Source organism: Phragmites australis, chromosome 12 (genome assembly GCF_958298935.1).
Source record: "Phragmites australis chromosome 12, lpPhrAust1.1, whole genome shotgun sequence".
In the NCBI taxonomy this organism is placed as follows: domain Eukaryota; kingdom Viridiplantae; phylum Streptophyta; class Magnoliopsida; order Poales; family Poaceae; genus Phragmites; species Phragmites australis.
Genome location: NC_084932.1, coordinates 11269657 through 11281610, shown reverse-complemented (window position 1 = coordinate 11281610; position 11954 = coordinate 11269657). Strand labels below are relative to the sequence as shown.

At 42.8% G+C, this 11954-nt stretch overlaps 2 protein-coding genes across 2 annotated transcripts; both read right to left on the bottom strand.

The window, feature by feature from the left end:
- Positions 1-918: 918 nt before the first annotated feature.
- Positions 919-2994, bottom strand: LOC133887504 (uncharacterized). Its single transcript, XM_062327484.1, has 3 exons — positions 2477-2994; positions 2332-2392; positions 919-1149 (listed from the first exon to the last, which is right to left on the bottom strand). Exons 1-3 carry the CDS (start codon positions 2729-2731, stop codon positions 1130-1132), a joined length of 336 nt encoding a protein of 111 aa, XP_062183468.1. The 5' UTR covers positions 2732-2994; the 3' UTR covers positions 919-1129.
- Positions 2995-3024: 30 nt separating this feature from the next.
- LOC133886331 (uncharacterized) lies at positions 3025-5668 on the bottom strand. The gene is made up of 9 exons (XM_062326071.1): positions 5338-5668; positions 5086-5244; positions 4786-4952; positions 4528-4633; positions 4174-4439; positions 3882-4085; positions 3655-3747; positions 3478-3576; positions 3025-3030 (listed from the first exon to the last, which is right to left on the bottom strand). The coding sequence occupies exons 1-9, from the start codon at positions 5666-5668 to the stop codon at positions 3025-3027; spliced, it is 1431 nt and encodes a 476-aa protein (XP_062182055.1).
- Positions 5669-11954: the final 6286 nt, after the last annotated feature.

Here is an 11954-nt window from a genome sequence, read left to right as displayed (position 1 = left end):
GCGGAATTGTACCTCACCAGAATTGTGTGCCTCCATGGAGTTCCGAAGAAGATCATTTCTGATCGGGGCACGCAGTTCACTTCTCATTTCTGGAGAAGCTTTCAGGAGGCTTGGAGACTGAGCTTTTCCATAGCACGGCATATCACCCTCAGACGGATGGTCAAACGGAGAGAGTTAATCAGATTCTAGAAGATATGCTTCGAGCGTGTGTCCTCACTTATGGGAAGAAGTGGGACATTTGCTTGCCGTTCGCAGAGTTTTCTTACAATAACAGCTTTCAGGCTAGTATTGAGATGGCACCATTCGAAGCTCTTTATGGCCGAAGGTGCCGAACGCCGCTGAATTGGTCCGAAACTGGCGAACGGGCTTTCCGAGGTCCGGATTTGGTCAAGGAGCACTACACCACGGCACCAAATCGATGACTCCAAATCTATCGCTAAAAGCCCCACTAGCAACTCAACATTGGTCGGTAAAAAGTATTGCCGACCGATATTTCCATCGTTTAAAGCCCGGTCGGGAAAAGTATTGCCGACCGACACATTTTTGCCGACCAATAGTTTGATGGTGTTATGAAAGATACACCGACCGATTGATTTTTCCCGACCGACGGATTTTTCCCGACCGACTTATCTTTCCCGACTGATGGTTCGATGCACATTATTTTATTAGCGACAGACTGTCCAACGCCAAGAATTCAAACATTTGAAAGTAATCAAACTAATTGCAGACATCTTATCAGTCGGTAATTAGTACTGTACATATACAATGATCAGAATAATGTGCAATTATAGGTTACCACAAGAATCTCACATACATTTTCACCAAAACATCATGGTTCCAGTACAACATAGAACTAGAGAGTCCACAAGTCATGCATTCACTAATACAATGTATATACATCGATCACCTCAACACGATCACATATATTTTGAACCAAAAGCTCATATTACACAGTTAAGATTCAACTAGAAATATACCAGAGTGATCCAACATATATACATACTTGCTCAAAAGACAAAATGAAACATTTTCAACCAAAAGCTCCCATTTTACATTGACACCTCATAGTCCAAAAGCCAAGAACCATGCGTTTAGTAGTAGTTTGCCGTGTTGAGCTCAAAAGTGGTAGTTAGCACCGTCCAACACTGCCTGAAAATGTACCATGGAATCAGTTGCACATTATTCTAACACCACCAGTTAAAGATAGAGAAAAGGGGCATTGATCAATTGTTCTATTGATGGTTAGAAAAACAAAGTTAAATTTTGGAGCAGCTAAAGATAAAATTGATGGAAACAGTAAGCAAACATTCCCCTAAAAAAACAGTAAGCAAACATACATTGAAATACGCATACAGAATTTGGTTGCTATGTATCAGAAACAAAAATATTCCAATAGGAAGACCATACCATATCATGGGAAACATACTTGAACCTAGCCTCAGAATGCATAGAAACAAAAATTCTGGAGATAATTCAAAGGTACTGGATATTTATGCTAATTTGCAAGTACAGTATATGTCATCAACAATTCTACCTTTTATGCACCCAAGCCACACATCAAACCAGTACAAAGTTTTGCATGTGTAACATTCCTCCGACAAGCTAAACAGGACAGACATGTAAACCATATCAGACATTCAAAGGCCCCCTAAATTTACCGAAAAAAGGACCATCTTATTATAAAAACTGCATTACAAAATGATTAAGCATCACATGAAAATACCAGAACCATATCAGCTATGGAAGGTAATAATCAAGGACAGCAGAAAAAAAATGAAGACACAAGATCATCTGGATATAGGTCTATGGATGCACCTAGTTTTAAATCATAAAAAGAAATTACAAATTAATCTAGCTATGAAGCACTTGCTGAATTTATCACAAAGATATGATCACAGAGCTACTTAAATCAAGGTCTCTTGTTTTCATAGCATGGTCAGGATATAGTTCAATGTGCAGCATGATGCTTTGGCTACTTGATGCATGCTGGGAAATCATGTGCTGGGGCAACCAAGATCATCTCGCTCCTTCTCAGTTTATTGGACTATTTTTCCTTTTGCATCATCTGGATTCTGAAGATACATACAAGTCTCTAGAGTCTGACTGAATACTACAGTAACTAGTGGTATGCTATGAATATGTATGAAATTCACAATTGAGAGTTATAAGCTGCAAACATTGTTACACTCATCCTTGATTCCAGGTCATGCATCATAAACCAATAAACAGATCAAAACAAGACAATTGGCAGCAAAACATCACATTGAAATATCTGAAATTTTGATATGAACAGGGATCATTAGGTGAAAAAAATTATCAAAAGGCACTCACCAGGTGTAATTGTTTTTGCAATACCGCGGCATGGATTTGATGCCTTCCTGGTCATCTTCATCTATCAAATTTTGTAGACGGTTTCAATAATCATGGTTACCAATTACAAATCAAAATAGGAATGAGGCAAATTGCAGTTTATTACTTTCTTGTATGGCCATGCAATCGACATCGATAGAGTATCAGCCATCATCTCCATATCAGCATATGGACGGGGCAACATTGCATCCCTTTTCAGCACAACATTCACAACTACTTCACAAAATTGGCGTCCAAGGGGCTGACCTCCCAGCGCGGTGTTTGGATTAGTTGAGATAACAGTTGCTTTGGCCACAGGGAGATCAGATCGCAAAATATCATATAGTATCACATCGTTTCCAACCTGATGCAAATGGTGCATTTAGGATAGCCTGATCAATGCATATATGAACATGGAAATCAAAATAGGAAGTATATAGGAAAGATGAGAAGATTACAAGATTTTCATTGTCACTGCAATGGGAATCATGATTCTTTGTAGTGGATGTAATGTTCCTCGCTGGTGCATGTTGGACAAACAAGCTCTCATCCTCATTGTCTGAGGCAGCATACCCCTCCTCATCATGATCGTGATGATGTCCCTCATCTTCAAATTCTCCATTGTTTGTGTTCTACATTAAATATTTGACATGTAAGAGATTAGTAAGTAATCAGCTACTCCTGTGTATTTAAAGGAAAAGTTAGTGAAACACTATACCACATGCTCTCGTGAATTAGAACTATGATGCGATGTGTTCTCCATCCTTTGCTCCATACGGTCCATTCATGCCATTACTTGGCTCATTTGCAGTTCTAGAGCTGCTGCTCTCTGTTCAGCTTTTTGACGTGCTAGAATTTCCATTTGGAGCCTTGTTGGCGTGTAACACTTGACCCCTGGTGTGCCCACATTTTGTGGAGTTGGTCCTAGACCCAAACAACGGACACGTCCTCTTGGCTCCTTCTCTCCACAAGCATTTGCAAATAGGTCACCGTCCTGAATTGTTTTATCCTTCAATTCTGGGCGAGCGACAACAACTTCTTGTATTTTGTTCTAAGGGATGGAATATGAATATTTACATATCAGCAAGTATTATTGCACAATACAAATGTTTGGTACCAAAAACTTACAATTATTGGTGCTGCCTGGCTTGAAGGAACACCATTTTTGTGTGTATGTGTTTTGATAAAGACCTCATCTCTTCGAGGAGGGCGCCCTAGTGTAGCACTCTAAAAGTAAAAAAAAATTGTTAGTAATGAATCAGGCTTACAATAATGTACTGAAGTAGTGTTGATATTCCTCCATACCAGTTCATGTCCAGAACGAGCATAGCTCTTGCTGCCCGACGTATGTGTCAGCTTCAACTTTGCACGATTGGCTTTAGCAATTAATGTGCGAGCCTATGATATGATTTAGGGAAAAAATATTAGCCTATGAGCAATTGTCAAACAGCTTAGAATTCTCTCGATAAGTAATACAAGAAATCAAATTGCAATTAGACTGTATAGTAGTTGGAAAATCAGTTGTTCCTTACTTCATGTTCAGGAGACCTCCAATAGTCAATGAGATATTTCCAATCATCATCGTTGACTCTTGTATCACACCTACTTAGTAATTCATCATCAGTTAATGTAGGATCGAAATACAACTCCTTTAAGGTTGACTTGTACTCCTTCCATTTTGTTGATGCTGTAGCAATAACCCAATTGAAGGCGGAATCGTCCAGATCATAAAATGTCTTATTTGTCAAGAAAAGGGAGCAAATCAGTCCATAGTTCGTGCAAATTCAGAACAGCAGCAGAAAAATAAATGAGGCACTAAAATACCTGCAAGTCAGTCCATAGTTCATACTTCTTTTCTGGATCAACAAGCCTCCAATCATCACATCCGAGTGGTAGCTTCTTTCTCACCTGACACCCAACGACACTAGCAAACTGCTTAGAATTCTCTCCAACAGGCTGACCATAGTCATTGAGTTCAATTTTGAGTTTAGGCATATCAGGAGTCCTTGAAAATATGTTCTCCTTTCTAGTGATACCCCTTCCATTCCTCTTGTCTTGTATTCCATCATTAAGATTTGGAGCAGTTAATTCTACATATGAAACATGACATGACAAACATGAAACATCACCATAAATCATTTATGCTATAGACACATCTTATGAAAGGATTTAAAATACCTTCATTGGCACCTTCTTCACAGCCCTGTTCCTCCTGACTATTTCTCTGTGGCCTTGGCCGCAAATTGGGACGTTCACGTGCAACATCACTTGCCCATTGATTTTTCTGCAAGAAAGGTACATGTCACTGTCAAACAGATGATAATAGAGCTGGAAAAAAATAAAATACTGCAGTACTGCTTTTCTGAATGACTATTTCAACTACTACAAAAACATATAAGACTAGGACCAAGAATATACAAGAATTTCATATGTAACCTTTGCTTTTTTGTTGGGTTGACACTGCTGCACCGAAGTGTTCATACTCGGTATATCAAGAGCTGCCAGCCTTCTTTTGTTGGCAGCGATGTTTGCAAGCCTCTGCTTGTCATACTCAGCGGGCAGGCTATCATTACCGTTTCTTGCTGCGCTTGGCATTTTTCCTCCTGAAAAGTGACATAAGGTTTAGTGATAATATAAATAGATGGGCAAGAGTCTAGTAATCAACTGTAAAGATATAGCAGGAACACTATAGAAACAAAACTTACTTTCTAGGTTTTTTTGCATCAACAATTATACCATCTATGTCTGTTCTAACACAAGGGACATCACTGGCAACAACATTTACAGTCACATTGGAACGGAGATCAGGCAGTTCCACAAAATGATTATTATTTAGGTTCTCATTCTCAGCAATATCATCCATGTCATACATATCTCTTGGTTTTGATTGAACAACTGCAAACCACTCAGGTTCAATTGGATCTAGAACATAGTAGACTTGAGCTGCCTATGATGCTAAAATAAACGGCTCATCTAATATCCGCTCACCGGTGTTGAATAAGTGCTTGAAATTGACTGTGGTTACACCAAATTGATCAGTTTTGACCCATTTATCTTGTACACGGTTGTCAACCCAATCACACTTGAAAACCACCACATATCCTTTGTGGTGATAGTCCAGTTCAATAATTTCCTTTATAATACCATAATATGTCTTGTTTCCTGTTATGAAGCTATCTTTATTGCCCCTTTCAAAGCATGTTGTCTCTGCAAGTAGAGCTACTCCACTACTTTGTACAGGCCTTCTCTCGTCATAGGACTGTGTATGGAATTTGAACCCATTTATTGTGTAGCTATTATACTTGCGTGCAATTAGCATTGGCCCTTTAGCTAAAATTTTTATCTCTTCTCGAGCTTCCTCGTAGCCTTCTTCTACATGCAACCTAAACCACTCATGAAAGGATTCATGATGTATGCGACTGATATCTCATTTATTTTGAATACCAATTGAGGAAAGATATTGAGAATGCTTGCTGCAAACGTCAATTGACCACATTAGAAAAAAATGGTAAAAAGGCAGAATCAAGTTACAAAATGACATAGTTAGCTTACTTCAAGTAAGGTCCTATATTGTCGTAGTTGAACAAGACATATCTATGAGCTTGAAGCCATGTTTTGTGGTCTAAATTCACAATGCACTTTCCTGCCAAACCTCGACCAATGCTGTTGAAGAAAGGTGTACTACCAATTTTTCCTTGCAGCCCTTCGTAATTTGTACCACACCGGTTAAGCCGAGTCTCAACTTGTACATACTGTGAACAAAGAGTGAGACTCTCATCAAACATAGAACCCTCCATAATTGACCCCTCCGGATGGCTTTTTGTCCGAACATAGCCCTTACATCTCATCAAAAACCTATACATATATAAAGTAGTAACACTTATAAATTTATTTATAAGACTAGGTACTTTTTTTTTTCTAAGTTGCAATATGCCTGAGAAAATCACCTCTCAATAGCCCACATGCTGCGGAAATGGACGGGACCAGCCATTCTTGCTTGGGTAGGAAGATGAACCATTAAGTGTACCATAATATCGAAAAATGATGGGAGAAATATAATCTCAAGAAGGCTCAAGGTTTCAGCAATTTCAGCTTCTAGCTTTTGCATATCACTTATTCGAATAACATGAGAGTACATTCTCTTGAAAAAATTGCTTACACGAATCAATGCCGCACAGACTTTTTCAGGCAACAATCTTCTCACGGCAAGTGGAAGTAGGTGCTGTAGAAGAATGTGGCTGTCATGACTCTTCAGCCCGATTATCTTTCTTTCCTTAACATGAATATTATGTCGTATATCAGATGCATAACCATCAGGAAATTTTACTCCTTTTAGTATTTCACAAAATAATCTCTTCTGAGCAGGACTCAATGAGTATGGTGCTGGAGGTAAATAAAACTTGTCTTCTAATTCAACAGGATGAAGATCCCTTCTAATACCTAGAGCTTGAAGGTCTAAGCGAGAATTCAAATTATCCTTGGATTTCCCGTCAATGCCCATTAGTGTATTAACTATGTTATCACACACATTTTTCTCTATATGCATGACATCATAATTGTGTCGCAACATCAAGTCCTTCCAATATGGAAGCTTGAACCAAATAGACCTCCTTTTAAAAATGACCAATGGCTCCCATTCCTTGCGCCTGCGCTTTTTTGTTGGTTTCTGAGATGGGTCCTTCCCAAAAACTGTATGCAGATTTTCTGTCCACTCTAAAATTTCCTCTCCGGAAAGCGGAGTAGGTGCAGGCCTAAGCTCGGTAGTACCCCCAAATGCATTAGCATCAAACCGAAATGGATGTATTGTAGGTAAGAATCTACGATGTCCCATATAACAAGCCTTGCAGCCATTACTAAGTTCAATGGAGTCTGTATTTGAGTGACAATCAGGGCAAGCTGCTTCACCAGAGGTGACAGACCCTGAGACATAGCCTAGACCTGGGAAATCGGTGATGGTCCATAATATTACTGCACGCAATTGAAAGTATTCACCCTTCGAAGCATCATAAGTTCTGACCCCATTAACAAACATATCTAACATATCATCAACAAGTGGTTTAAAATAGACATCCATATCACTGCCAGGAGCACGTCGACCAGGAATTAACAAAGAGAGGATGAAATTTGGTTGCTTCATACACATAAAAGGTGGAAAGTTATAAGGGATCAAAATACCAGGCCAAACACTATAGCTAACATTCATAGACCTGAATGGATTAAAACCATCTGTGGCAAAAGCAAGTCGAATATTGCGGCTATCTGCAGGAAACTCTGGATATTTATGGTCAAAATCTTTCCATAAAGGAGAATCTGCAGGATGCCTGAGCAAACCATCTTTTGTCCGCCCTTTATCATGCCATCTTGTAAGACTTGCAGTTTTAGAGCATACAAACAACCTTTGGAGCCTTTTCTTTATTGGAAAATAGTGAAGAACTTTCTTAGGAACCTTATATACCCGTTTCCATATGGAAGTGAGGTGCTTAACCTACAGCGTCTCCATCATGCTCACATCTCTTGTGGAATTCCGGGCACCACCCTCTTCTAGTAGTGATGGTGTTGCTTCCTTCGATGACGGGGGCGGTGGCGCCGATAGGGTCCTACAAAGTGTCATGGGTCGCTCTAGTCTGCCTCGAGGCCATCGAATCTTGTTCCTGCCCTTGCCTTCACTGGCGGCTTCATGTGGTGACCCGACGATCCATGCTTGGAGTGTCCATTAGGAGGCTAGGATCCTCTCCCCTGCGTCGGCTTTCACTCCAATCTCCTTTGGATCATTCTGCATCACGCCACCCAAGGAAAGTCATGTTCACATGTCTCCACCGACTGGCTCTAGCCAAGCGTTGTCAACTTTCAGTGTGTCACGAGCCAGTGAGCCTGACCCTTCGACCTCCTCGTCATGGCCCGTGACCCCATCTTTTCACACGGCTTTGATCCTATGGCAGAGGAGCTCCACGCCTTCGACAGGATTGTCTCCCAAACCCCAACAAAACCTATGGCATCTTGACACGTTTCATTGGTCTACTTGAGGAGGTGACGCCACGCACAAATCTCTGCATCTATCTCTGCATCCACCTTGGGGAACGATGCGATCTCCACCGGCACTCTCTCCCCTAACGGTCCCAACTCAGATGATGTGGGCCGCCTTCCAGTGTCACCGCCAGCCATGGCCTACCCCCCTTCTGGCCCACCTTCCGTGGGCCGCGGAAACCATTTCATTTCTCGATCTAGGAGGTGGCCCTCCACGCCGTGGCTTGGCAACCGGTGCTACAAATGTTTATGTTGTCAGACAACCTACGGTAGCTCTGCGACACAACGCCTGAGTGACCCCAATGCTCCAACTAGCGATGGCACCCATATGGCCATCTGAGCTGCTTCGGCTAACACCGCGAGAGGCTCCACGACAAACGCCTTCCTCCAGAACATTGCGAGAGAGAAGAAGTGCTCAACTAGCCACGCACTCTGCCATCTCTTGTGTCAAGCCTGCCAACAGAGGGGGAGTTCTACTGATGCGTCATCTCGGATTGCTCAAGGGTGATGAGACCATCTCACCACAAATGCGTCAAACTTACCTCCATCTCTTCGAGCAACCTCTATCTGAGCAGCACTTGCAAGCGATCCAAGCTCTTTTCCCTGGTCATGGATTGCCGGCCATGGCTAACACGTAGGCCACGGACTCACCGGCTTGCTAGACATTTGTCTGGGGTTATTTGGTTCGCATGGATAGTTTCAACGCCCTTTGTTAGAATGTCTGCATGCTAAACTTCAAGGCTCGTAGGAACGTAGTTCACACCATGGCTTCCAATCACAATGCTTCGATAGTGTGCCTTGTTGAGACGAAACTTGATGTTGTAACTCCTTTCTTAGTTAAGGAGATCTATGGTTCGACAGTTTTCTGTCTTCTCTTATTGCTAGAAAATGGTACTAAGGGGTGTGCTCGTGGCTTGTCGACATCCTTACTCCCTAACAGAGGTCCAGGTCCTGCACTTCTCGGTGAATGTCAGGATTACTTCACCTGTGGATGCTAATTTCCATATGTCTATTTTGTACAGGCCCACTGATGAGAGCCTCAAGGATTCCTTCCTCTCTAAGCTCTCTAATGTCCGGCCGTTGTTGCCGGGCCCTTGGGTCATCGGTGACTTCAACATGATCTCAGCTACAGCAGACAAGAATAATACAGACATCAATAGACGATCTTTAGCAAGGTTTTGACATTTCATCTCAGATAATGAGCTCAAAGACCTCCACCTTTTCGGTCGCTACTACACCTGGTCCAACGAACGATCATCGCCCACTCTTGTCAGACTTCATAGAGCTCTGGTGTGTTCAAAATTGGATTAACTGTACCTCGAATGCCTGCTCCAAGCCTTGTCCTCTAATTGCTTTGATCATTGCCCACTGCTGCTCTCCTCTTCGATCCTTTCTCGGCCTCAGCGACACTTCCATTTTGAATCATTTTGGACCAAGCTACCTGGGTTTATTGATGCAGTTAAAGATGGATGGACGTTATCTCTGACAAAGCTCCACAATCCACCCCTCATTTGACTTGATATCTTGCTTAGACGCACTGCCAAATCTCTCTAGCATTGGAGTAGCTTACGTATAGGTAATATCAAGGAGCAGTTGTTGCTTGCTTGGGAAGTGATCCTCATGTTTGAGTCTGCACTGGACTTCAGAGCTCTGCTGCTGAGGACGGGTTCGTAGGTGCCTTAAAATCCTTTGTTTGGGTCTCGCTTCACTTGAGCGCACCATCGCGCAATACCGTTCCAGAATTGCCTGGATAAGGGAGGGTGACACCAACACTAGGCTATTCCACTCCTTCGCCAAAGACCACGCGCTGAAAAACATTATCTCCTCCTTATCCTTTGCGACCAACGTTGTATCCTCGCACTCAGAGATGGAGGAGATGCTCCTAGATCATTTCACCTCTGCACTTGGTGTTGCTCCAATCAAGGACTACTCCATTGATCTGGCCGGCCTTGGCATCTTCTGATCGATCTACAGTCCTTAGAAGCCCCTTCCTGCAAGGATGAAATCCTCCAGGCTATCAAGCATATGCCTCTCAACAAAGCCCCGGGCCCGGACAATTTCACAGCTGAATTCTACCTTCCAACATGGCCGGTCATCAAGCACGACATCATCATTGCCATCTGCGCTTTTGGCATCGGAGATTGGCGTGGTCTCCATCGGCTGAATAATGCCACTATCACGCTATTGCCAAAGAAGGAGGGTGCAATTTCGGATTCGGATTTCCGGCCAATTAGCTTAATACATAGCATTGGAAAGCTCATCTCCAAGATCCTGGCACTAAGGCTCGCGCCTCGAATGAACCAATTCATCTCTAATAGTCAGATCACCTTCACAGCTGGCCGATCAATCCACGACAATTTCAAACTAGTTCACTCAACGGCGAGATTGCTTAAGGGATCAAAGAGGACAAAATTTTTATTCAAATTGGACATCTCCAAGGCCTTTGATTCAGTTAGCTAGGCATTCCTTCTGGAGGTCCTATGCGCTTTGGGGTTCGGCCACTACTGGTGCAATTAGATTGAAGCGATCTTGGGCTCTTCCTCCACCTGTATCCTTCTCAACTCAATCCCAGGGACGTCCCTCAGCCTAGCTTGTGGAGTGCGACAAGGGGAGTCCCTCTCACCATTCCTCTTTGTGATGGTTATGGACATACTCAACCAAATTCTAGTCAAGGCAGGTGAGGCTGAAATCATTGACTCCACGGGACATCGTTCTATAGTGCATCATTGCTCCCTCTATGCCAATGACGCTGTAATTTTCCTTTCGCCAACACCTCGGTACATCCAGGCACATCTTCATATCATTCAGTTCTTTGGTTTGGCATCAAGGTTAAGAACTAATTTGAGCAAATGTGTGGCCATCCCTATATGTTGCACCGACGAGGATATCACAACCATCAATGAGCTCTTGTTGTGCGGCCTTGCTTCCTTCCTCGTCCAATACCTTGTGATTCCTCTCACAACTAGCCGGCTTCACAGAAGCCATCTCCAGCCCCTAGTAGAAAAGGTGGCATCCAAGCTCATCCCCAAAATTGGCCACACCACACATGTAAAATCGGTGCTCTCCTTGACCCCTCTAAACACTCTCATGCCCATCGTCGTGCCACCTTGGATCATCAAGGAAATCAACAAAATTCGGAAAGCATACCTATGTACGACAAGAAAGTCATGTCTAGGGGCTATAGTGCCATCGCTTAGCAAAGGGTTTGTCGCCCGGTTCAATACGGCGGCCTGGGGGTCCAGGACCTCCATTTAGCCAGAATTTCTTTAAGCTTGAGATGTCTCTGGTGGCAGCATTCCGACCCCTCCAAGCCATGGGCTTTCCTCCCCCTGCACCATGAGCGACGTTGTTGCCCTCTTTGATGCTTGAGTTAGGTTCGAAGTCGGAGATGGAAATTCCACTCTTTTTTGGACGGACTCTTGGATTGATGGTCACACCATCTATTCCCTAGCACCGGACATCATACATTGCATTGCCCCTTCATGTTTGAAAACTAGATCAGTCAAGGAAGCTATGCTATCTCCTAGTATCTACACCTCTGGTCAGTACTCGAACACACCCATTCAAACGGCAAAAAAGAC